This window comes from Pristis pectinata, chromosome 3, assembly GCF_009764475.1.
Source record: "Pristis pectinata isolate sPriPec2 chromosome 3, sPriPec2.1.pri, whole genome shotgun sequence".
Lineage (NCBI taxonomy): Eukaryota > Metazoa > Chordata > Chondrichthyes > Rhinopristiformes > Pristidae > Pristis > Pristis pectinata.
Genome location: NC_067407.1, coordinates 61,030,392 through 61,057,807, shown reverse-complemented (window position 1 = coordinate 61,057,807; position 27,416 = coordinate 61,030,392). Strand labels below are relative to the sequence as shown.

The 27,416-nt window shown below is 40.9% G+C and overlaps 1 protein-coding gene across 4 annotated transcripts in view; it reads right to left on the bottom strand.

Moving 5' to 3' along the window:
- The window catches only part of astn1 (astrotactin 1), a 1,815,355-nt gene that overhangs the window by 277,701 nt on the left and 1,510,238 nt on the right, over positions 1-27,416 (bottom strand). For all 4 annotated transcript variants that reach the window (XM_052011000.1, XM_052011002.1, XM_052011001.1 and 1 more), the window contains one exon: positions 24,862-24,966. In XM_052011000.1, the coding sequence (XP_051866960.1) occupies positions 24,862-24,966 (105 nt within the window). The remainder of the gene's footprint in view (positions 1-24,861; positions 24,967-27,416) is intronic.

Sequence of the window (27,416 nt, the reverse complement as noted above, 5' to 3'; positions counted from 1 at the left end):
AACAATTTAAGTTTGCTTATTGTTGTATTTTTAAACAGTTCTTAACTTTCAGATAAGAAATATAAGCAAGTTGCATAACTAGACCAGGAGCAAACTTTTACATCCACTCATCTTTCTACCCCGTCCTCATGTCTCCTGCTTTCCTTGATTAACCAGATCCTTAGTCTCATCTTTCAATATACTCGACAACGGAGCATCCACCACGCTCTCTGATTGAGGATTCTGAGACTAAATGAAGGAATTGCTTCTCTTCTCAATCTTAAAAAATCTGACTGTATCCTGTAAATCTGGCTCCAGTTCCTAGAACTTTAAATGGGACATTCATGAATTTACATGAACAGAAGCCACTTTTCTCAAGGTAGGCTCTGCATAAAATATAATGACAAGCATCGGAGTGTTCTTGCAGCCGAGTTGAGAGACATCAGTCATGGTACATCTTGCTATTTAACTTGCTGTTTATTGCAGAGCCAGAAGAATGCCAGATGCAAGGAAAGCAGCAAGAGAAAGTAACAAATTTAATGACAATAATGCAGATGTACTTCAGTATATGCAATGGCTACCTTTAGTGTGTGGATTTCAAATGAGTGTTCACAAAATTCTGTGTGAGACAAAAGAGTAAGTGCTTCACAGTAATGGAAGATCATTCTCCTTCACTGTAAATGCATCTATTTACGTAACATTTCATATAAGTTTTTGCGTGGCACCGACAGATTATGAAAGCGGTCAACAGTGTATGTTTTAATGTTGGATCCAATGCATGTTGGATTGAGTTGCACTCATTTTCAATTTCAAATGTATTTCCTCCCTGTTGCCAGCTAAGTACATCTTACGTCTTCAGCTGCCTTTCTTTTTCGTTAATTCCTTACTCTCTTTTTACTTTTACTTTCCAGCGTATGTTCCAATAAAAATGCTCATAAGAATAAATCATAAATCCTGATGCTTTATGGAATGATGTGATAATGAAACAGCCTCTTCATGTGGTTTGCCTTAATGTGCCATTATTATGCTACCAGCAGTTTGACAGCTCATTAAGTCTTCTCCTAAAGCCTCAGGCCTAAATAAAACTGAACCAAAGAAAGGGAGTTGCTGAAATTATTACCTCAGAATCTAAAGGAAGGTTATGAACATAATTATGAACATAAATTATTGGTCTTAATTGGAAAGGAAAAAGAATACTCTCATTAATACAGGTGAGACAACACTTCTCTGGCATACCGTAAAATGAACTCTAATCTAACATTCTATTCAATGATTTGTTTTAAACAAATAGCTCATTTTGATATAATACACATCTGGCATTTGTGTTATGCATAGCACATAGTGACTCTGCCACAGAGATCAGAAAGTACCAGGCTTGATCTGATTCAATCCAACATCCTTAATCTAGGTTTAAAACAAAATGATCACAATCCTACCACATCTATTGAATCTGTACATGTGGGCAAGTGTGAGTGGCTGCATGGGTGGATGTCTGCATGGATGTGTGTATGTCCCTGTGTGTGGACTTACATGTGCACAAACAAGGCATAGACTTTGAACGAGAGGACTTAGGCTGGTTGTGCTGACCATGACTTAACTCTCCTCAAGGAGGGGGTTAGCCATCTGAGCGTCAGCTGCTGTCTACTGTGGAAACTCAATAAACACAAGAGCCTCTTCTGCTGGTGGTGTGACTTTGTCAGAATGTACACGTTGCTATTGTAAGCGTTGTAAAGAAGATTCAGGCTGAAATTCCAGCCTTGAATGTAATTCAGAATGCACTCTGATTTGTATCTCCTGGACATTCAAATCCCATGCCAGTCATCAAACTTCAGTCTGTGCTTAATGAAAGATAATATTTTCAATTAAGAGGAAAGTTGCTGTACCATGGTCACTTTACTTTAGTTGCTAATCATGTATGTGAACTACTGAGCTGTGAGTAGAGGCAAGATTTAATGTTACTTCATGTCTACAGGGAGCTCAAGGGTGCACTAAATAATGAAGGTTCTTGTTTCAGTCTTCATTGGTTTTTGTTATTGTCCTGTTACTTCCAGATGATCAATAGCACATACTGGGAAGGCAAAGGATTCTGCTTTGCCATACTGCTCAATTTCAGGTGAGATTGCAATGAATTTGGGTGGTGTCACAGCCGTCAGGCCAATCAGAATTTCCTGCACTACCCCCACCCTCTGCCCTGAATGAACATTGCCACTTGCCACTCCTTCCTATACTTCACGCAAACAGATGGAATGTGGTGCAGCTGAGATTCCCAGGAGATTTTCAACCCAATTAATATTGCTTCTCAAGATCTGAGTGTGGAAAATGATGGCAAGTCCTACGAACCCGTGATAAAGTCCTTCTTGTAATGCAGGACAACCTTCAGGGCTGCCTAATGGTCTGTAAGAATACAAGGGCACTTTGAGGTTTTAGGCAGTTCGAGACATTAATGACCCTCGACTTTTCTCTCAGATGATTGTTTGGATAAATACAATGGCTTGAAATTTCTTGAGTATGGCTCTTCCCTGCGTTTGTTGCTGAGGTGCAACTTAGCTGCCTGTTTACCTGACCCACATCTGGTAGTTTAAACGTATTGATAGGTCCTCAATGGTGAGGCCTTGCTTGGTGTCAGGGCTGCAGAATATTGCATGACACCACTTCTTTGCATGTGTATCTGCTGTCATGGTAGTGGGCCAGAATAAACTGTGCCAATAAAATGGCTCAAACAAATAGCTGGCAAACCCCACAAACAGCTCTGAAGACTGTCAAAGACATTGATTTTTTTTTAAACATTCTAATACGTCGAAAGCATTCAAGAAACTACAAAAAAATCAAGGTCAACAATTAAAACAGTTCCAAACCCTTTAAACTAATTTAAAGACATTAAAGCAAATACAGTTATTTTAAAAAAATGATGCCTTATTCTGACTTTTCTTTCTGTCTATTTAAGTGAATGGGCTTTTGGACCATGCACCAGGCCTGATGCAGTCCTGATCTAGTGGTAGATTCCTCAGTGTAAATACTGGGGAATTCAGTGAGACCTCATTGGACTGTTGACAGTTCTAGGCAAATGAGACTGCCTACAGATTTCTGACAGGTGCAGTACAAGTTGCCCTCTTTTTGCAAAGCTCAATTATTAATGGATACTTGATGGTCAGTACAGCCAGGGTGGGCTGAAGGGCCTGGTTTTGTGCTTTATGACACTGTGACTCTAATGTCAAAGGAGAAATATAAGACTTAGAGCTCTGTATCAACATTCAAGTATCTGAGAATGTGCACACTTAAGCAAGTTGTTGAAATATAAACAAATATTCTATCTTCCAGCACTAACAATGCAAGATCACAGATTAATGTTGAAGATAGTGCCATATAGGTTGATTACTAAATTGATTTCTCATCTTTCAAAATGAGGGAAACTGGATTAAAACCTCAATTTTATTAATGGTTAAAATTCTTGTCCTCCACACCATGGGCTGATGATCAACCATAAGAGCAGCAACATTAAATGAGGCTAAAAGGTCGGTACAGGAGGATCAAGGCTTGTGCCTGAATGGAGATCATGCTGTATCTGTGATTGGAGAGTTTTCCACAGTTCCAGTTTTTGTAGGATAGTTTGGGGTTATTAGTATGGAAGGGTCAGGATGACACCAGATATGTGTAGGTACCTATATGGGGAAAAAAACATAAGAGACGGGCTTTGGCCAATATTCAGAGGACAATAACAAATAATGTAATGCTGGTAGTTTCTAAATTGCTGTTCAGATGCTGTAATGCAATAATATATATTCTCTGGTGAAAAAACACACAAACTCAACTTTGACTCTCTTTGTCTTGGCTATGCATAACCATAAGGAAAAGATCACCCGGTTAGACATTTCACCATTTTATTATTTTGCTTTCAAGGCTTAGGAAATAAACAGTCTTCCTCAGATGGCATATTCCAACACAATACATTGACCTGTCTACTTGCAGAGAGGAACCAGTAAAACTTGTCCATGCTACACATCAGTCAAGACCAGGATTCAAAGCAAGATATTGGCTGGGATTTAACCTCTTCTTCTGAAACTGTAGAACAATTGTTTCTTTTTTTTTGTTTTAGAAGTATACAAGTAAACATTTATATTTCTAAAAATAGCCAGTGTTCAATGTTTCAGAAATGATTTTTGTTTTGCTTTACTCTGCTTCCCTGCGAAATATGCTGTCATTATACTTTGGCTTTGAGAGATGCTGTCACATTTGTGGATCCTTGTTCCTTACTCATCCTTGCTTATTTTTCTTCCTTAGGTTCTGTTCAGTTAGCATCTGTAGTCTCTGGGGGAATGTGTCATTATCAAGGAAGGAAATCGAGCTCCTTTTATTCCTAAACAAACTGTGTTCATGCTACTCTATCCCTGACCACAAGGAATCTATCAAAATTGCTTGCATATAGCTTTATTTGATTCATCACAAGCATGGAAGGTCACAAGATTGAGATGAACCATAAAAACAAAATACTATGGCTCAGGTTTTAATTAATTTTGATCAGGTATCTGTTCATTAAAATGTCAACAATTGATGCCTTAGTAACAACAGCTTAGAAACTGGATTGTGTGGCACTGTACATTTTGGTGCAATGTGCTTAAAAATTGATTTTACCCAGAGTGGCAATCAAGCAATCATTTCCAGATGAAATTGTGCCAATGTGCACAATCTATGTTCACACACCTTACAATTTCCCTGCATCAGAAGCACACCTAATTACTTCATTATTTTCATCATGCACATTTGTGCCTGCACCAATGCAAATCACAGTTCAGACCTCATGCTGTTTTCTTGTTTTTCGTGCTATTTTAAGGAAGGAGCTGCTGACATCGGGAGGTCTGACGGGGCAGCCTCAGAACTGACTGCAGACTGCTCAAGCATTTTCCCATGTCCACTGTGTCTGCTCAAACTAACAGGGAGTTTTTTTTTTCCCTAGCATTTCGCTGCTGAGGTACTGATCGAATGGAAACCTTAGTGGTGACACTGCTGATAGTACGCCATCACTGGTGGTCAGGACCTCGGGGTAGGAGGTAAAGACACGATCATCAATGAAGAGCCTACTCCCATAGTCTTCAGAGACACCACATCCTACCAGGATGTATCTGCTGACCAATGCATTCACAGACTCAGCTTTTCCAAGGCAGCCACAACAAAGATAGGTGAAATCCACCAGGAACATCTGCTGTTGCAACCTGGTGCCTGAACATCTCCTTCAGTGGTGGTCAAGTGTACCATGTCTCTCAGTTTCCAGGTAGCCAGGGCAGACCTATGCCATATCTCTGAATTTGCTTCTCAACGTAGTTTTAGAGAAATCTCCCAAAAACTCTCCTCCCAGACACTCTGCTCCCAGAGGAATGAGTTTCTCTCTTTAGATTTCATTTCAGAGGGTAGAATCTCTGGCACCGGGGTCTGCCAGAGAAGCTTGCTTCCCATGAGTGCATGCAGCAATGGACAACATTCAGATGCCCGTAAGGGTTTCCATTACCTCTGAGCATTTGGATAGAGTTTAAAACTAATAGTTAATTTGTAAGGCGAAACAAAACAGGAAAGTATTTTCTTACTATGCATATCTCAAGAAATTAAAGATGGAGCTAAGTCAGAGGCAAGGGCTTGTAATGTTACCAAAGAAAGTTGTAAGCCTCAAATTTGAGAAAACTTCAGAATTTAGCAAAGCAACCTGTACCTTTCCATCACAGTTTACCACTACCTCCCACCCCACCCTGTTTCAGCTGGTCTTCAGCCATATGAAGAATGTCTGGGTCTATACCATCTGTACCATATTCCCCAGTGACACACATTCTTCCTCAGTCCCTTTCTGGAGGGATGGATCTTGGCTACAAGAGCTCCCCAATCATTGCTTCAGACTCCAAACGCAGCAGCTGAATGTCAACTTGAAGTGCCCAGAACTGTTGTAAAAAATGCCCTAAGTCTCCTAAAGATGAGGTTCCATTGCCTGGTGTAGTCCAGGACACCCTGTATACATCTCAGCAGGTGCAGAGACTTCGTGGCAGTGAGCTTGATGCTGCACTACCTCATCAACTGCAGGCAGGCATCCTTCTGGAAGAAAAGTGATTGGCAGAGCTAGATCCTGAGTGCCAGGAGGCACAGCTTCAAGGGAAGCAGGAGGAAGAGGAGGAGGATGTAGAAGGCTGCTAGGGGATATGTGACCCAGCCTCATCACCCAGCTGAGCAGAGGATGGGTTAGTACAGACCTTGATGAAGAGATAATTATCAAAGGAAGCCTGCTGAGCCACCAGTCCCCAATGCAAACTAGATGACCATCTTTACACTTTACACTAAGGCAGTACTTTAATAATAAGCCAGGAAAAGCCAAATGGTCCATAAAATCCTCTCACATTCTGCTGTGCAGGTCCATCTACACTAGCTATAACACATCAATGAATGAATCTGTGATCTATTTACCTTAAATGGCTTGCTGCAAGCACGAGGGTTTATTTTTGGAAGGGCAGAATTGAAAAGTAGGGAAGTATTTTAAACTATATTAAACCTTGATTGGACCACACTTGGAGGACCTAAGAAGCTGAAGCAGGCCATTTGGCCCTTTGTGCCTGCTCTGCCATTCTCTAAGAATATGGCTAATCTTTCACCTCAACCCCAGTTTACTGTGCTGACTCCTAAATCCTGTGATTCTCTCAATATCTAAAAATCTATTGAGCTCTACCTTCAATTTACCCAATGACCAAGTCTCCACAGCCCTCTTGGGTACTGACTTCTGAAAGATTCATGATCCTCTGATTGAAGAAATTTCTTCTCATCCCTGTCTTTAATGGCTGACCCTTTATTTTGAGACTGTGACCTCAGGTTCTGGAAACCCCAGCCAGGAGAAACTTCACATAAACCCCATCAAGACATGCCAGAAGCCCTTATGCTTACATACTTTAAAGCCAGATGAACAGTTGTTCTTTGTTAGCCTACTCTCATGTTCCATGTTCCTTGTCCTAATCAATGGCTGAGCCCTCCTTTGCTGAATTACAATTTGTTAAAATGTTAAGGCTTAGGACCTTCTTTGGCAACATTAAAAGCCTTTACCTCTGACTTAGCTGTCATTAATTTTTCAAGATCGGCATGGTTGGAGCACTTACGTGTTTTCTTTAATTAAAGATTAACTGTTACTTGTAAACTATGTATTAATTTTCAAAAGTTAGCAATTGCAACTGTGCTGTCATACCTTTTACTGGAGTCAGAGTCATAGAGAGAAATACAGCACGGTAAAAACCCATAGAGTATGCAGTAACCATCAACCACTCATTCACAATAATCCAACATTAATCCATCTTTATAATCTCCCTGCACTCCCATCAACTCCCCCCAGGTTCTACCACTCACATATACAATTTTCAGCGGCCAACTAAGCTACAGATCTGCATGTCTTTAGGATGTAGACATTGAGTTCAGACTATTGACCAATCATGTGGGAGGAAACGGGAGCATTCAGGGGAAACACACCTGGTCACAGGGAGAACATGCAAACTCTACACAGATAGCACCCGAGCTCAGGACTGAACTCACATCTCAGGCACTGTGAGGCAGTAGCTCTACAAGCTGCCTAATGGTGCTGCCCAATGAGTTTCTTCATCCACCAAGGCCAACTGGTGTCTCATGCCCTATGTCTTCAAATTTGCTTTATTCAAATTAAGACCCTGGGTTCTGATGAAACTAACTCACTTTCAGCCTTCCTATAAAATTCTACCATATTATGATCAACTTCCCCTCTTATCCCCCTTTAACTATCAGTTCATCAATTAACCTTTTTATGTTGCGTTATCTAAATCTAAAATAACCTGCCCCTCTCATTGGTTTATTAGCATACTAATCTCGAAGATCAACTCTTATTTATTCCATAAAATCATCCTTCACACTACTACTGCTAATATGGTTTGCCTAATCTGTAGGTAGATTCAAGCCTTCTATGTTTATCATATTACCTTTGTTATTGTGTACTTCTAAGTTCTACGATGCTGCTCATTTTTACTACTGTTTATTGGTCTTTATACAATGTTCACTTATGATTTTATCCCCTTGTTGTTTCTTAGTTCCACACAAACTTTGATTTTCTGAGTGAAGATCCTTCCTCTCTAATGCTGCTGAGAGCTTTATTCTTCTTCCTTTCCTTCTCTTTATCAATATGGCACCTGTGATAACTTGATCAAGAAGTATGGGACTGGTTGCACCTGTCTGCTGATGATTTCTAGCTTCATTTTTACTAGAAACCTCATTTTGCCAAAGTGACCAAGAGGCTGTGACAGGGGTAGGGCACTACCACAGGATTGATTCTGTACAGCTCTGGAGGCTGACATTGGAAAGGAGCTGAGCTGTACCAGTTGTCAAAATGAAGCAAGTGTGCTGTAACTGAAGGTTGAAACCAGGATAGTGGAGTAGATATTGGCAGAGTGGAAACTTATTTTTAAAAAGTTATTACTGCTTTGCTGTGCAAGCTTGAATGTGAGGACTATGGAGTAAGAAGGAATGGATGTTGCAACAGTATAGGGTAGATAACATTGTGACACAGATGTCTAATGCCCCAGTGGAAAAGACATTCTCTTTTCCTAACCATAACTCCTCTGGCAGGATCAGTGGATCGGTGCAAAATTCAATTTCTCCTGCTTAACCAAGTTTTATTTCCACACTCCTCCTCCTCTTCACCCCCCCCCCCCCCACACTCTCTAATACCGTGCCACTTTATCTCGCCTTTCATTGCTCTGTTTTATACACTGGTTTTTCAAAGTTGATCATATTGTCCTCACTGAAATATGCATAAAGTGTGGTGACCATTTTCTAATTCATATGTTCATGTTATTTACGAACTGGTTTGCATATCATTTATCTGATTTATTTATTTATTCTCTCTCTCATTCCCTCTCTCTGTGATGGGAGGATAGGCACATGAAACTGTTTCTATCTTCTGTTTTATATTTTCTGCATTTTCCAACTCTTTTATTTTAGCATCTCCTCATTCTTTTACCTTCACTATTTCTGCCACTTGCTCTGCCTACTTCCTTCCCTTACCCACCTAAACAAAGCCAAGTTACCATTAAAATGCAAAGTTTGGATAGTCCCACTGCCAGTGAAGCAGACACTATAATAATGCACCAAATTCACAATTACTTTCCATCTGAAGGTGAACAAACATATTGCTGATGTAAAAGGAGAACCTAAAATACTTGCATAAGTGGATAACTAGTCTTGTTGTTTCCTCTGTTCAATTTCAGAAAAAAAGTTTTTGAATAATTAAATTATCATTGGGCTTTACACAACAATTTTTCAATAAGCAGAACATTCATATTTTCTCTTTAAGGAACAATGGAAAAGTTATTAATCAAAATTATTTTCATCCAGAATTAATGTGCAGTGAAAATGCTCACAACTATTTTTAAATCACTGAACTCAAAGTTGTCTTTTCCTGCAAACTGAATTTTTAATGCAATTTAGATTTCTCAGCTTTCACCTTTTTCCAGTAATTGCATTATGAGTGAATTGCAATTGCTTTAGTCAACACACTTTATTTTCAATTATTTCAAGTCAAACAAAATTATTAAGCAATGGACTGAAAGACATTTATGGAAGATCTGAAATATCTAACCTGAATGCTCCCAAATAAAACTTTCATACTTTGAATGACATCCCAGCATCAACAAACCTTTGTCTCGCCCACTGCAGACTCTTCAAGACCAAAAGTCTAGCTTTATCCCCATCTGATTTCATGCCAGTTGAATGTGCTCTGAGTTTGTTGTGTGTCTGAGGGATCTCAAACTAAAGGCATATTCATTTTGTGCTTGTTCTGTTAACAGTTTTAAAAAAAAGACAACATAACATTCCGGCTCCCTGTGTGGCTTGTCATCCCTCTAAAAATCAGGAATGTAATCCAATCATTCAGGCCACAAATATCAATCATAAAAGTGATTTGCCCAAAATAAATGCTGCAACCCAGCCTATTCTTGCTGAAAAAAAATCCTCCACTAATGCCATTACTCCAAGCATGACTTATACATCTTCTATGAGGAGCTTTGCTGGATTCATTTTGAAAATATAAACATGGACATCAATTTCATTGCAATTTGCTAACCTGATATACTTATAGTGTGCATTTGGTAATGCATTACGGGGCTGTAAGTAGCAGAATTGCAAACCCATTCCTTATTTTACTGATTTTCATTACCTTGAAATCTCACTGTCATGCCTATTAAATATGATTTCTTGACACCAAGGAACTATTGCACCGCAGATCAATGCAGTACAAAGTGGAAAAAGAAAGCAGTTTATGATTATATTTGATAGCAAAAACCTTAATCTGCTCTTAAGACTGAAATGGTTCAAAATTTGTTCAGAATTACTTAAAACAAAAGCAGTATCTGAAGGAAACAAGTAAGTAAATAGCTACCAAGATGATATATGGAAATGATTAGCAGTAATCCAGGTAGATGACTAAAGATTCAAAAGTCCATGATTAAATACAGTGTAGGTCAGAGGAGGTGCTATATGCAAACATACATTGACTCTTTTCCCCTCCATCCAATACTCATATCCAGAGCAAGTGATATCCAAGCATTCTTTGTCAATATAAAGTGAACTAAGTTTGGGGAAAATTTTAGTCCAATCTTTCATTTGGGTCCAGGGTGGTGATTAGTAGCTTCATTCTGGAGTTTATTGTAGGAAGTGGGTGTGGACACTTGAAATGTCAGATCAGTTGGTTACAGGCACCTTTCCTGAGCTAGGACCTGTGACATATTTTTGGGACAACGTGGAGGTAGCTTTGCAGTTTTCTACCTTAGCCAAAAGTACATATTGCTTAAAGTAGTGAAGATTTCCACATCCGAACAGAAGTGCTGAAGTTGAGATGACTAAATATAAAAACGACAGTAAAACTCCCGATAATTAAAGGGAATTCAGAGATGATTAGAATTTATTTTGTTCAGCTATTTTTATATATTTTCCATTGAAGTTCAGCATTTTTGTGAAAACATAGATCACTTTGCTCTTTCAAGCATCAAGTACTCTTCAGTTAGTGGAGATCAGAGATTTGGGAGGTGCTGTCAAGGCAGCCAAGGGTCAGAAATGAATCACATTTTATTGACAGTGCATTGTGTAGGTGCGGTGAATGAAGCAATCTGTTTGTCTGTATGGAATTGAGGGTCTAAAGAGCTAGGAGCTGCACTCATTTAAGCAAGTTGACCAGAGAGCTGAATTCCAGAATAAGGTGAAAATGACTGCCTTGATATCAATGCAGCATTTGACCATGTGTGACGTCAAGGAGCCTGGTAAAATTAGTCAAAGGGCATTAGGAGAAAACACTTCAGTGGTTAGAATGATAACATGCACAAAGAAAGATGGTTGTGGATGTTGGAGGTCAATCATCCCACTTCTGGGATGTCACTGTAATAGTTTCTCAGGGCAGTGCCCTCGGCCCAACCATCTTCAACAATAATCATCAATAATCTTCCTTCTACCATAAAGTCAGAAGTGGGGATATTTACTGATGGTTGTGCAATGTTCAATATCACTTTCAGCTCCTCAACAAATGAAGCAGCCCATACCTGCACTCAGCAAGACCTGGGCAACCTTCAAGTACAGGTTGTTAAGTGGTAAGTTGCATTCCCATCACAAAAGTGCCAGGCAATGACCATCGCCAATAAAGAGAGCCTAATGGTCTACCCTTGACATTCAGTGACATTAACATCACCATTAATGTTCAAATACACATAAATACAAAAAGCAGTCTGAGGCTGAGTAATCTGCAGTGAGCAATTCATCTTGTGACACTCCAAAGCCTTTCCACCATCTGCAAGGAACAAGTCAAAACCAGGAAGAAACATCTTACCTCAGCAGTGCAACTCCAACAACACTGAAGAAGCCAAGCATTATCCTGGACAAAGTGGCTGCTTGATTGAACACTATCCATCACTCTAAAAATTCATTTCTACCACTATTAGTCAATGCACTTTATTTTCAATTATTTCAAGTCAAAGAGAATTATTAGGCAAAAGAATGAAAGACATTTATGGAAGATCTGAAATATCTAACCTCGATGCTCGTAAATCAAACCTTTAGTTTGAATGACAACCCAGCTTCAACAAACTTTTGTCTCCCTCACTACAGACTCCACAAGACCAAAAGTCTAGCTTCATCCCTATCTAGCTTCATGCACAGCTGAACGTGCTCTGAGTTTGTTGTGTGACTGAGGGATCTTAAGCTAAGGCAATGACCATCTCCAACAGAGAGTCTAACAACCTACCCTTGACATCCAATGGTATTAACATCACCATCAATATTCAAATTCAGTTACTCATGCAGGCTGCTCCAGAGTATCTCCCAAACCCACTAATCCTTCAACTAAGGACAAGGGCAGCAGGTGCACTGGAACACCACCACCAGCTGATTCCCCTCCAAATCACACAACATCCTATCATAGAATAAATTGTAGTTTCTTCATCATCATTGGCTCAAAATTCCAGAACTCCCTTGCCAAGAGCACTGTGGGAGTACCTTCCCCAGAAGGACTGCAGCAGTTCAAGTTGCACCTCACCACTATAGTCGTAAGATTAATAAGAAAAGAACAATAAATGCTAGCCTTACAGGTAAACTACACACAGCAAAATATGACAAATACAAACTCAGTGATTGTAATAACTTTGAATGCTAAGAGTAGGTGGTTAGATGCTCTCTTGGCCATTGCTTGATGTGAATATTATTTGTCAGCCCATGTCTGAGCATTGTCTAGGTCTTTCTGCAAGCTGCCATGGACTGTTTTATTTTCTGAAGAGATGCTATTAGTATTGAACATTGCACAATAATTAGTGAACATCCTACCTTTTGACCCTGTGGTGGAAGGAAGGTCAGCTGAAGATAGCTGGAACTAGGACGAGGAATTACTGCAGTGATGATCTGGGCTGGGCTGATTGGCCTCCAACAACCACAATCAAGTTCCTTTATATGATTTACAGCTCCAGTCTGTGGAATTGCATTGTGGGTATATGTACACTGATACATGACCTTCCCAGCTAAAAGTAACTGGAGACTGGGAAAACCCATATTACAAAAGACTGACACAGAAAGGATTTTTACCTCAACAGTCTGAGACAGAATCAAGCCATGTGTTTCTGAAATGACAATGTAAAGCACCAATTCACTGAATTACTTTGAAGATATAAACCTCAGATGCTGTGCGCATGTACTTTAAATGGTTCTCAGCATTGACTCTGGCTCACTCTCATATCCTTGGTTTGAGCTGTGGGTTCAAGTCCAATTCTAAAGACTTGTGTGCAAAATTCCAGGTTAACACTCCAGTGCAGTACAGAGGGAGTGCTGCACATCTGGAGATGCCATCTTTCAATTGAGACAACAAATCAGAAGTCCAGCTGCTCCTTCAATTGAACGAAAAAAAATTCAATATCACTCCAAACTAATATTTAACCCTCAGTTAATAGTATCAAAACTGATCAAGTAGATTTATTTATGACTCGGGTTTTTGGGCCATTTTTCCATTAAAATTATTTGACAAAATCAGCCATTTTCAGTTATTAATAAAAAAAGAGGTAAATGCATCAAACCATGGTTCCCAGAATAAATTGCAACTAAATTAGTAATGATCTTAAATAAAACCTGCATATTCAAAGTCATCCATTGCCTCTGTCCTTTTACTAATCTGGGCTTTATCCCCCAGGTAGCCTAGTTACATTATCAACTGACATGTTCAATCATGTTTCTAAAAACAAATATGATTGGTCAGTAGTCTTCACACATTTTGAAAGCCACATTCTCAAGGCAAGATCCATGGTCAACATTGTAAAATATATTGCCAGCACAGAGCTTTATCCATTCAAAATATAAAAACTAAATGTCTTAAGTATGAACTCAGGAGCATTTTAATAACTTTTTATTATTTTTCAAAAATAAACTTCATGAATAATGAACAAATATATACAAAAGGATCAGTGCAAAACTTTTACATTCATGGTCATTACATTCAGCAGTATTAACTTATTTTTTAAAACCATAGCACCATTACCAATTACGTGGCCCCCTGGGGTGATACACCCTTTTGTTGTTTGAGGGGCTTCCCCATCCAACTCAGCCCCTCCATATGCGTAAGTGGAAGGAGCCTAGGCTGTGGTCCTTCCCCACGGAGCCTTAACATTGACTGCACCGAGCTTCAGTGCATCTCTCAGCACGTACTCCTGCAGTCTGGGATGTGCTAATTACCATTTCCTTACAGACATCTCCCTGTGTTGGAAGACCAACAAGTTTCGGGCAGACAAAAGGGCATCTTTCGCTGAGTTGATGCCCTTCCAGCAGCACTTGATGTCTGCCTCAGAGTGTGTCCCCGGGAAGAGCCTGTAGATCAGAGAGTCCCGTTTCGCAGCTGCTGAGGATGAACCGGGACACAGACCCTTACATCCTTCTCCACACTCCCTTAGCAAATCCACAGTCTGCAAAGAGGTGGATGACAGTCTCTTCCCCACTGTAGCCGCCCTGAAGGCAGCATGCGTTGGGGATGATATGTCGTCTGTACAGGAAGGAGCTGATTGTAAGGGCCCCTCCTACTGCCAGCCAAGCAAGGTCTTGGTGCTTGTTGGTGAGTTTTGGCGTTGAGGCAATCTGCCAGATGATTTGGACAGTTTGCTCAAGGAACCACCCCAAAGTATGCCCGTCCTGCAGTGTCTACAGGATATTCCGTGCTGACCACTGCCTGATGGACTTGTGGTCAAAGGTCTTTGCTTGGAAGAACTCTTCCACAAAGGGCACGTAGTGCGGCAACGTCCAGCTGACTGGGATGTTGTGTGGCAACAGGGCCAGGCCATTCCTCTGCAACACCAGGGACAGGTAGAACCTCAGCGCATAGTGACACTTGGGGCCCACTGCACAGCCTGATGCAGCCACACACAAAGGTGGTCATCAGAATGAGGGCAATGCTGGGTACGCTTTTGCACCTACTCCCTGGAGACTTGTGCATTGCTACCCATCAGACTCACTCCATCTTGGACCTGCAGATGAATTGGAAGATGGCCTGAGTGATTACCGAGGGGGAGGAGCAGGGAACGGGCTGCACCTGTGCCAAGTACAGCAGCCCTGAAAGCACATCGCACCTGATAACCAAGTTCTTCCCAGTTATCAACAGAGAACGCTGTTTCCACAGACCCAATTTTTGTTTGATCTTCCCAATCCGTTTCAGCCAATTCTTGTCACATGCCTCAGCCCCTCCGAACCAGATCCCCAGCACCTTCAGGTAGTCATGTTGAAGGGGATGCTGGATCAGTTGAGCCAGTTACCGAAGATCATGGATTTGCTCTTATTGCGGTTGACTCTGGCCCCTGATGCCAACTCAAACTGGTCGCAGATGCTGATCAATTTGTGAAGTGACCATGGATCCGAGCAGAAGACAGCAACATTATCCATGTATGGGGAGGTTTTGACTTGGGTGCCTCCACTGCCTGGCAATATCACCCCTCTTATACTCTCGTCTCGTCCTTCCTGATGGAGTCAGCAAAGGGTTCTATGCAACCCACAAACAAAACCGGGGAGAGTGGACAACCCTGCCTGACTCCAAACTTAATGCAGAAGCTATCTGTCTCCCACCCACCCAGATATCTGTATAGAGCAGTTGGATTCAATTTCCGATTCCCTCCCCAAAACCCATTTTGGAGAGCACATCCATCATGTACGTGTGTGATAGCCTGTCAAAGGCCTTCTCCTGGTCCAAGCTGACCACGCAGGCACCCACCCCTCTGTCCTGCATGTAGGAAATGGTATCCCTGAGCAGTGCAAGGCTGTCAAAGATTTTCCTGCCAGGTACAACACAGGTTTGGTCCGGGTGGATCACCTGTCCCAGAGCAGATTTGACCCAGTTGGTGATGGCCTCAGACAGGATCTCATAATCTACATTCAACAGCAAAATGGTCTCCAATTTCTGATGTTCTCCCTCTCCCTCTTCTGCTTGTTCATGAGGGTAATGATGCCCTTCCTCATGGAGACTGACATGCTACTAGTCTTCCTCATGGAGACTGACATGGCATTGTACATTTCCAGCAGCTCTGGGCCCATCCAACCCCAACAGAGCCGAGTACAACTCTGCTCAAAAGCCATCACTTCCGAGAGTTTTATTCAAGCCAAGGGAATGGATGGAGCCAGTCAGCTCCTCCAGACTCTCCCGTTTGCTGTCATCTAAAATCCCTGTGATAAAGGACAGGAAGTTCTGGGAGGTTGTGCTGTCTGTGGTCTTTCTGTCATACAGACTGGCACAGAAGGATTTGAAGATCATCAATCTGCCTGTCTGTGTGGATGTTCCTGAGCCATCCTCTTCCTTAAGGCTGTGAATCACAGAGCTCCCACTGTGAACCTTTTGGAAGAAGTGTGAGCATGTCTCATCCTACTCCGCAAAGTGGACTCTGGATCTGAAGATGATCTTGGAGGGTTCCAAGGCAAAGAGTGCAGCTTGCCGGTTCTTCACCTCTTGGAGTTCCTATCTCACATTCACCCTCCTCGACTGCAGAAGCAGAAGTTACTTCAGGTCTGCATTTTTAATAACTTAAATGGATAAACTCCCCAAGATGCAAGCCTCACCAAAGACTGTACAGGTACCCAGTCCTTAAACACCTTTGTATAAATCACTTTAAGGAAACACTGGGATCTGAAGAAGTGTCAGCAGTTTAAAGAGGACAAGTCTCAAGGTTAGTGTGCAATAACATAACACTTGTTAACTAATCCTTGAAAATGCCCTCTCTCAGCAATTTTCTGTACCTCAGGTACCTTATTTACATAACCTGTATAAAATGTTATGAGCAGCTTGTGGCACTGTTAGTAGTAGCACATTTTTGTGGTTGTGCTGGTAATGGACCATCTCCATAGTCATTCTAAAATAAGTCTTTTTAACATAAAATCAATGTTTAATTCTATCTGCTCACAAAGTGCTTTTTCTGCCTCTGTGAGTTTTTTTCTCACATCAACTGTTTTTCAATCAAGTTTCAATAATGCTATTCTGTTCAATGACATTGTTACCAATTTAAAAAAGGAAAAAAAAACCTGGAAATCCTTCAATATAACCTTCTAACCCTAACCCTGACCATTCACTTTCAGGGATCAAAATAATGCAAGAATAATTCCATTTTCTAGTATCAAATTAAATGAGAGCTGTTCTATCAGATGTAAAACCTAACCTATCTTACAATTTTTCGATATGGATAAATTGATAAGCAACTTCAGGTAAGCAAAAGAGGCTGCTGGTGAGAGGAACCAGGCAGGAGTCTGATTAAGGTTAAAATGGGTATTATGTCTTGCAGAAGAAAATAGATACATGAGATATTTCTGCTCAAGACCAAAAGACTTAATACCCATTTTAACCTTAATCAGGAAATCTGGTTTCAAGAAACAATTCATTAAAAAGACCTGGATAATTTGATTAGGAAGGATTAGGAAGGTGCACAGGAGGCGTACAGGAGTGAGATAGTTCGGATGGTTGAGTGGTGTCATAACAACAACCTTACACTCAACGTCAGCAAGACTAAGGAATTGATTCTAGACTTCAGGAAGGGGAAGTTGGGAGATCACACAGCAGTCCTCATTGAGGGCTCAGTGATGGAAAGGGTGAGCAGCTTCAAGCTCTTGGGTGTCAACATCTCGGAGAATCTACCCTGGGCCCAACACATTGATGCAATCATGAAGAAAGCACTCCAGCACCTCTACTTCGTTAGGAGTTTGAAGAGATTTGGTATGTCACCAAAGACTCCTGCAATTTCCATAAATGTATGGTGGAGAGCATTCTGACTGGTTGCATCACAGGCTAGTATGGAGCCTCCAATGCACAGGATTAAAGAACACGCCCATTCATTCGATATATAAGCCGAACTGCTCACATGCTGAAGATCCCAATGTAGCCACTCAGGGAGGCCATGATGTCTCATTCCTATTCAACAGTGGCACAGTAAGTATAAGAGTTCAGTGGTAAGTCACTTCCACTTTCCCTCGCCACTGTGGCTTGCCATGCCCTGCATTCCTGCCATTCATTACATGTCACAGCTTTGGATTAACAATGTTCCATACAAGTGGTCAGAGGAAAAATAAATAACTCTGTGAAAAGTCGTTTTGGTGCTGTAAACTCACCTGGACTTGCTAAATGAGGGCCATCACTGTCTTTCAACAATTCCAAATAAAATCTACCTGAGATCCCATCCCTGTCACCATTTTATAACATCTTCACAAATGCATCAAGGGTCAGTATGTCCATAGGTGTAATAGTTTATTTACAAGGCAAACCTACATATTTGTTTAGTCTTCAAGCTTCTGCTTGATAATTGAGTGTTTTATTGTTATGTTGCTGCAAAAGCGGCATATCACAAGGCTCTCTTGTCCAACAAGATCAAAGTATGTCAACACTGATAGATGCACTGAGGGCTCCATTAACTTTTCTACAACCAAAGGGTAAGCTGTAGATTCCTGGACTTGTTGGACATCACTTATTGAAATGGGAATCATATCAGTCACCTGCTAGTTCTCCTGCAATATTGCGCTAATGCATATGTAATCAGAATTGTCAAAAGGGCAGTGCAGAGATAGCTCTGCATCTTGGTCATTTACATTTAATGAAACCACAGGTTACATTAACACTTCTTCCAACAAAACTTTACTTGTTCGTAAACTATTCTTTTTGCAAATGGCACAAAAGAGTTAGAAAGCTGCAAAATCCTCACGTTGCAAAATCCTGAAGCTATTATTGAGTGATGCAGCAAGGAAGCCAATCAGCTCGCTGTGCCTTTGAAAGAGCTATCCAATTAATCCCCACTCCTGGCCTCTCCCCAGGCCTAAAGATTTCTCCCTTTCAAACATAACTCCAATTATCTTTTGAAAATTATTATTGGATCAGTTTCTATCACCATAATAAATTTAACAATGTTTTTATATTTAGGAATGCATTCCATCATTATGATATCACATTATATATTATGTTAACTTTTTCCCTTGAATTCTTGCTTCCCAAGGGATGTGAGGTACAAGGATCTGTATTCTTTCTAGTACAGCCACATAGTTTGATGGCTGCATGAAAATTCCATTTGACTTTTAATAAAATTACTTTTGTCCTGATCTCAGAAAATATGAAACTGTGTGCTTAAGTGGATATTAAATATTTTAAAATTTTAAATATTCCTCTACTTGTGTTCATGGAGCTGTTGTGTGATTATCTGAGTCTGATTATGGATTTTGACAGACATAATAAAAAGATGGACTGAACAGAACTGTCCAAGGCACTTAAAGGTCACAAACTACTGCAGCCTGTTTTGGGCACTTCACTCTGGAGACAACTTTTAAGTCACATAAAAACTTTCAGCACAAATTCACTGGGACATTGTCAAGGATTAGAAATCCTAATTATGAGGCGAAAGTTGAGATACTAGCACTTTTCCACTGCAGCAGAAAAATCAATAAGAGGATTTAATGGGTACTTTCAATAATGAAAATATTCTGGTTGTGTTAGTAAGGAAGACACAATTTCATCTAGAAAAGTAGCAATTTCATCTTGTCAGTAAGAGGGAGTGAGGAGAGTGGAATGGAAAAGGTTAATTCACACAAGAATGTATTGTAACATTGAAATGACGTGAAATCAAACAAATACTTCCTGGATGAGCCCAAGACTGCAAGAAACTTTTGGAACTTGAATTTTTTTTACATTTTAGTGTTCAGAATGGAAGAGTGAGCAAATGGAATCTAGATCAAAAGTATTCTAGGGAGGAGTACGTTGGGAGATCTGTCTGGTCCTATTGCCCTGAAGTCTAAATTGGGACTGCAGGTTACCCAGAATTAACAACAGAGTTATGTACTTCCCATTTCTGTCAGACATCCAGGCAGTCTAAGATAATGTTGCCCCAATAGAGTAAAAATAGTAACTTGGTGAGTTATAGGCCTTAGGATTCCAAATGCACAGTTGCTTGAACATTTTCCATTTGTAAGTTACCTAGATTTGTCATTTCATTATTGAACAGCATAAACTCATTGCACACTCAACTGATGGCCTGGTGCATAAAGTTTTGATCGTCAGAAGGTCTTGCTGCAAATTGATGTCTATGTATAGATATTTTGCCATTTTGTTTTATTTAAAAAGGGAAAAGGAACACTAAAAAGCATAAACACTTTTCAGCAGTAGCTAAGGAAGGTGGGGAATTGGAATTGCATGCTGTAGAGCATGCAGCAATCCAACTACAGTAAGTTATCACTAAATATAGGCTGACATTCCCCTGCAGTACTGAGGGTGTCTGAGATGGTGGTTAAGTGAGACACCATCCTCCCATCTTGGATGGTAATACATCCTAAAGAAGTCGGGTGTTCAGAGGAGAGCCTTGGCCAACATTTATCTCTTTCCTAATATCACAAACATAAGCTTTCTGGCCATTGTCATGAAATTTTTTGTGAGAGTTTATATGTCTGATCGGTGGTTTTCATTTCTTACACAATAAGAATGTTCAGGCCCACAGATCTATGCCATGGAATGGAGTAAAGTCCCTCCCCAAGCATACTCTAACCCCTCTCCACCTCACCACATCCTTTTACTTAATTCTCTCTCATTTCGTTATCTAACTTTCCCTTGAATGTATCTGTGTTATTTGCCTCAAATGCTTCATGTGGTCATATTATCTACAGTCTAACTATTCTTTTGGTACAGAAGCTTCTCCTAAATTTGCTATTGGATTAATTAGTGACTAAGTTATATTTAGGGGCCCTGATTATAGTTTCCACCACAACAAAACATTCTCATTATGTTTATCTTATGAAAGCTTCTCAACATTTTAACAGCACCATTAGTTCACCCTTTGGCCTTGCCTTTGTTTTTTTCTTCCCAACACTTATAACCTCTTCTTTCTGGTATCATCCTTGTGAGCCATTTTCTCCACCTTCTCATTGGTTCTCCATCTTTTCTTTAACATGGAGATCACATTGTGCACGGCACCCTGTTGACTACCTAAGGTTTCATATGGTTTGACAAAACCTCTCAGTGTCTCAGATTTGTTCCAATAAAGATGAAACCATGTACATGGTTTCATCTATTATGCCCTTTTTTTTGCTATAATGATATCTTTAGTGATTTTGGTATACCTGTAACCTTTCCTTTACCTCTTAACCACTTTATAACTTTATTTTGCAAGAATTTTGAGATCTCCTTCATTCTCTCAAACTAAACTCGATGAAGTTTAAAGTCACCCCAATATGCAGATCAGCTTGGCAACACCAGTACTCAGGTTGCAGTCAAGCCATACATAATCACACATGATTAAATGACCAGGAAGCCATACAAAAACACTGAGAAGTATCACACCAGCTCACACCTCTTTCCAGTGCTCTCTCTATATTTGTGAAGGGAAGATCTTGCCTCACAAGCCTGAGTTCTTTGAGAGAGGAAGATTGATGAGGGTAGTGCAGTGGATGTGGTCTATATGGATTTTAGTAAGGCGTTTGATAAGGTTCCTCATGGTAGGCTTCTTCAGAAGGTCAGAGGCCAAGGGATCCAGGGAAGCTTGGCTGTGTGGATTAGGAATTGGCTTGCCTGTAGAAAGCAGAGGGTTGTGGTGGAGGGAGTGCATTCGGATTGGAGGGCAGTGACTAGTGGTGTCCCGCAGGGATCGGTTCTGGGACCTCTACTTTTTGTGATATTTATAGATGACTTAGATGAGGGGGTAGAAGGCTGGGTTAGTAAGTTTGCGGACGGCACTAAGATCGGCAGTGTTGTGGATAGTGTGGAGGGCTGTCGGAGCTTACAGAGGGATATTGATAGGATGCAGAGCTGGGCTGGCAAGTGGCAGATGGAGATCAATCCGGAGAAGTGTGAGGTGGTACACTTTGGAAGGACAAACTCCAGGGCAGAGTACAGGGTAAATGGCAAGGTACTTGGCAGTGTAGAGGAGCAGAGGGATCTGGGCGTTCATATTCACAGTTCACTGAAAGTTGCCTCACAGGTGGATAGAGCAGTTAAGAAGGCCTATGGGATGTTAGCTTTCATAAATCATGGGATTGAGTTTAAGAGCCGCAAAGTGATGATGCAGCTTTACAAAACTCTAGTTAGACCACACTTAGAGTACTGTGTTCAGTTATATAGGAAGGATGTGGAGGCGTTGGAGAGGGTGCAGAGGAGATTTACCAGGATGCTGCCTGGATTAGAGCGTATGGAATATGAGGAGAGGCTTAAGGCGCTAGGGCTTTATTCACTGGAAAGGAGGAGGATGAGAGGAGACATGATAGAGGTATATAAAATATTGAGAGGAATAGATAGAGTAGACAGTCAGCGCCTCCCTTCCAGGGCACCAATGCCCAAGACAAGAGGGTATAGATTTAAGGTTATGGGTGGGAGGTTCAGGGGAGATTTCAGGGGGAGGTTTTTCACCCAGAGAGTGGTTGGTGTATGGAATGCACTGCCTGGGGTGATGGTGCAGGCAGATACATTGGACAGGTTCAAGAGTTTGTTGGATAGGCATATGGAGGAATGTGAGATAGAGGGATATGTGGGAGGAAAGGGTTAGATAGTGTGAGGGTGGTTTGATGGACGGCACAACATGGTGGGCCAAAGGGCTTGTTTTGTGCTGTATGGTTCTATGGTTCTATGGTTTGGGAGCATTCCCTTGGATGCCCAGCAGTGTTCTGCCACCTGTTTGCTGGCTCCCGTATCATTCCTGCTTTCTTCACATGAAGGACACACTTGAAAAGGTTAAAATAATTGAGGCCTCACTATTTGTAATTCTTGGCCTTGATGCCTCCTTTGACCCCATCCTACCTCATACTTGCAGGCGGCACAGTGGCGCAGTGGAGATGCTGCCTCATAGCTCCAATGACCCAGGTTCAACCCTGACCTCGGGTGCTGTCAGTGTGGAGTTTGCATGTTCTCCCTGTGCCTGTGTGGGTTTCCCTTGGATGCTCTGATTTCTTCCCACATGCCAAAGACATGCAGTTTAGTAGATTAATCAATCACTGTCAATTGCCCCCAGAGTGTAGATCAGTGATAGAATCTCGAGGAGAGTTGATGGGAATGCAGGGACAATAAAATGGGTTAGGGTAGGATCAGTGTAAAAATGAGTGTCTGATAGTTAGCATTGACCGAATAGGCTGAAAGGCCTCTTTCTGTGCTGTATTTCTCCAAACAAGAACCAATTTATTGAGAGAATTGTCTTTATTCCTTCCCATTTTCCTCTGGAAGTTGTAGGCCCTGCAGATGTACCACTGCACCTTTAAACTCCCCCCAGCACTTCCGTAAATGACTATTTTCATGTTTGAGCCAAAAGAATGAGTTACAACAGATTGAAACTTACTATGGGAGAAACCCGATCCAAAATAATCCTAACCCCATGTCTCTTGCTCTCAGGAGCACTCAAGGCATGAAAATACAAATACATTTTTGGAGTTCACTGGACTGAGAGAGGAAAAGGAATTTCTGGGTGATTTTTCCTTTCCCTTGCCAAGGAAGTCTAGAGGACCTCCAATGGTCCAATCACTGTTGATGACAAAATCAACGGGCTAAACACAGATAAAACACTGGACACCTGGGGACTTCCTGAATTTGCATTTTTTCAATATTACATAAGGTGGTGCCTTTGCTACAAATCCAACATGGGTGTAGTGCTGAGAAAGTGGTGCTTTTGCAGAAGCCTGAAGACAACTACTCCAGAATTCAATGTATAAGGGGAAATTACATTCTTTCCCTTTGGCTGGAAAAAATTGCATTTATACTATGCTTGTAAATGACTCAATAAAACTGAATTTAAATTATCTATAATAAATTTTGAGCTTCCTTCTTTCATGTTATATTCATTGCAACCAGTGACAGACACTGTCAAAATCACAGCTCCCTTTTCAGTCATAAATATTCATGCCTTTTCTAGTGGAGTGCCCCTACACACAATGCACTATTTCTCCCAAGCTTGTAGTAACTGTGGGTGCTTTTTACATCTCATTATGTACCTACTCAGATGGATCAAATGAGTTGTTGAAACAGAGTAAACTGAAGTATTTAGAACAGATGGAGTCACTGTGTAGGAGAAGACTACACTTATAATTGTTGACCATAATGCTGGACTTGGCTCAACAAACAATGCCTTTTATAACTGCAGACAAGCTTAAAAGCCACTAACTCTCATACCTTTTGAACTTTTTTTTGTGTAAAGCCTCCTTTGTACTAGAGCTGATAACTTCCAGTTGATATAAAGATCTGGTGTGTAATTAAATGACTAAAATTATTTATTTCCCTTTATAGTCTGAAATAAAATTCCATTCCTCTGAGCTATGTGTTCAGGCTTTGTTGGGGATTAACTTTAAAGGTTAATTTATAAACATTTAATTCAGTTCCTGAATTGCTTTTTCTCTCATTATCGACCGATTTAACATACAGGAGAAGGCACAGCACATAAAAACTGATGCAACACATACAGACAAGAAAGAATTGAATGGATATAACGCCTCCCATGAACGAAAGTGCGTCACATCAGTGACACACTTACAATGTGTAATCACTGTTGAAAGAGGCCATCCAATTTGCTCACAGCAAGTCCCATAACCCACAATAAAACCCAGATGATCTCTCTTAGGTGATGCTGGTTGAAGGATTAGGTTTTAGCTCAGATGTCAGAAGACTTGCACTGCTCCTTTGAAAACAGTGCCAAAGGATCATTTACAGATTAGATCAGGCCACAATTTAACATCCTCATTACAATATGGCACCTTTATCAATGCGGCACTTCCTCAGCTTTACAGAATCCCATGACAAGGTGATCAATCCAGAACTTCCTGACAATACAGATTTTGGGAAAAAGAAAACTGAAATAGTACAAAGGAAGATTGGAAGGTTACCTATTCACTGCAAGGAAGCACAACAGTGAAGCTGCTTACCTGTAGAAAGTGTGCGCTGGTTCAGCTTTACATGGTATTGGGTTGATTTCAGCTTCCAGTGCTGTACCATGGGATACCCTGCCACTTCACTGAAGTTCACCATTCCTGGAAAATTTGATAACAAAAACAGTGTAAAATTTCACTTGTAGAAAGTACATCAAACAGTTTTGCTTTCCTTTATTATCAACATTATCTTTGAACAATATTCTGTAGTGCAAACCTGATATACAACAGGACTTCTTTTTATTGCTTCTTGAGATGCTGGCAATATCATCAAACAGTACTCCTGAGCACCTCTGAAACCAGAGTGTGCCTAATAACTTAAGAGTCACCCTTAACTTAAATGAGAACTATGTGTTAGTCAGTTCAGGGATGAGGAAAGAGCTTTCTTTCTCGAGCTCTTTGTAACAATCTTCTTTTCCTGAAGTGAGTCCATAAATTTACCCCATTTAAATGTAGAACTTCCCATGTTTTACATGGAAAGACCTTTATAGATCAAGAGTTTGATGTCATAATAATCAAACTGGTGAGATAAATCAAGCTGGTAGTGGATGTGACTATCTAGGAGATGGGGAAAGGGAAGGATAGATTGGAAGTGCATCCAGCAAAAGTGTACTCTTGAAGACATTCTTGAAGTTCAATGATTCAAGCTGCATGGTTGAATAGCTCCTAGAACAGAGGAGCCCACTTCAGTTCCTATTTAAACTCTGTGGTAGTAAATCTATATCCCCGACAGAGTTGGATTAGTATATCTGGCTGCAATAAAATTTATACCCAGCCCACTTGAAATTTAAATCCAGGTGGGCAGGACACATTTGGTACTGTATATCTCTTAGAAACTACACAGCTGGGCTTTGTCGCAGTATTTTGCATTGAAGTGTCTGAAATGTAAAGGAGACAGTGATGCTAGAGATGATGATCTGAGCTGCTGCCGTCACATACATGCTGTTTGAAATGAGGATCATCATACTTAAAAGGTTCTGCACTGCTCCAATGCATTGTACCAACAGAATCAGCAGGGCTCTGGTACCATTAAAAGTGCACATTACCAACACACTGAACTAACAGGGACTGTGGTGTTTGTTGTGTGCTTCCTCAGCATATGTGCAGTTTACAGGCAAATCTGTAGCTGCCAGCACAAGACAATGAAATGTTGAGAGCCCACAGGGAGATGTATGAGAGAGAAAGTCTATGCATCCTGCTGCTCCATTAATAGCCCATTAACATTGTAATGATTTTAAAACTAAGACTTTGTAAGGGTCATGAAACAGAACAGGCAGTATCTTTGTGCATCCCCCATCAGGCATTACCAAATGAGCAGTTTTGCAGATCAGTTGCTAAAATGGCAGTCCAGGGTTAATGAGGTCAACCAGTGGTAAACAGGTAAAATGGTTGTTATTTTACCATTTAGTAAAATAGTGGAACAGATTAATTGTTTCTAAACCTTTTCCTGGTCTGACCTCAATCAACTGATCAACCAGGAAGAAAAGGTGTGTGAAACCCATTTATCAAGCAGTTGAAAAAGAAATTTCACCTGGCATCTGATGGCTGAGTTTGTAATAGAGTTTGCATGAGATGGAACAGAACCTTCCAAACTCTACCTAAATACAAACACCATCTATAAATTCACTGATGACACCACTATTGGCAGAATCTCAGATGGCAATGAGGAGGCTTACAGGAGTGAGATAGGTCAGCTGGTTGAATGGTGTCGCAACAACAATCTCGCAGTCAATGTCAGCAAGACCAAGAAATTGATTGTGTACTTCAGGAAGGGGAACTTGGGAGAACACACAATGGTCCTCATTGAGGGCTCAGCAGTGGAAAGGGTGAGCAGCTTCAAGTTCCTGGGTGTCAACATCTCGGATGATCTACCCTGGGCCTAACACATCGATGCAATCATGAAGGCACGCCAGCGGCTCTACTTCATTAGGAGTTTGAGGAGATTTGGTATGTCACCAAAAACTCTTACAAATTTCTACAGATATATGGTGGAGAGCATTCTGACTGGTTGCATCACAACTTGGTATGGAGCCTCCAATGCACAGGATCACAAGAGGCTACAGAGGGTTACAGACCCAGCCAGCTCCATCACAGGCACAACCCTCCCCACCATGGAGGACATCTTCAAGAGGCGGTACCTCAAGGTGGAGGCATCTAACACTCAGGACCTTCACCATCCGGGACCTGCCCTCTTCTTGTTACTACCATCAGGGAGGAGGTACAGGAACCTGAAGACCCAAACTCAACGATTCAGGAATAGCTTCTTCCCCTCCACCATCAGATGTCTGAACGATCCATGAACCCATGAATACTACCCCATTATTTCTTTTTTGCACTATTTATTTATATTTGTAATTTATAGATTTTTATGTACTGTACTGCTGCTACAAAACAACAATTTCATGTCATATGTTAGTAATAATAAATTCGATTCTGATTCTGACTCTGAAATGCAATTCAGAACACTGATAGGTATGTCTCAGTTGGGGTCAGTTCTTCCGATCTGTGTATGAAGTAGAAGAATAATATTGAGGGTTGTCCAGTGTCTCCTG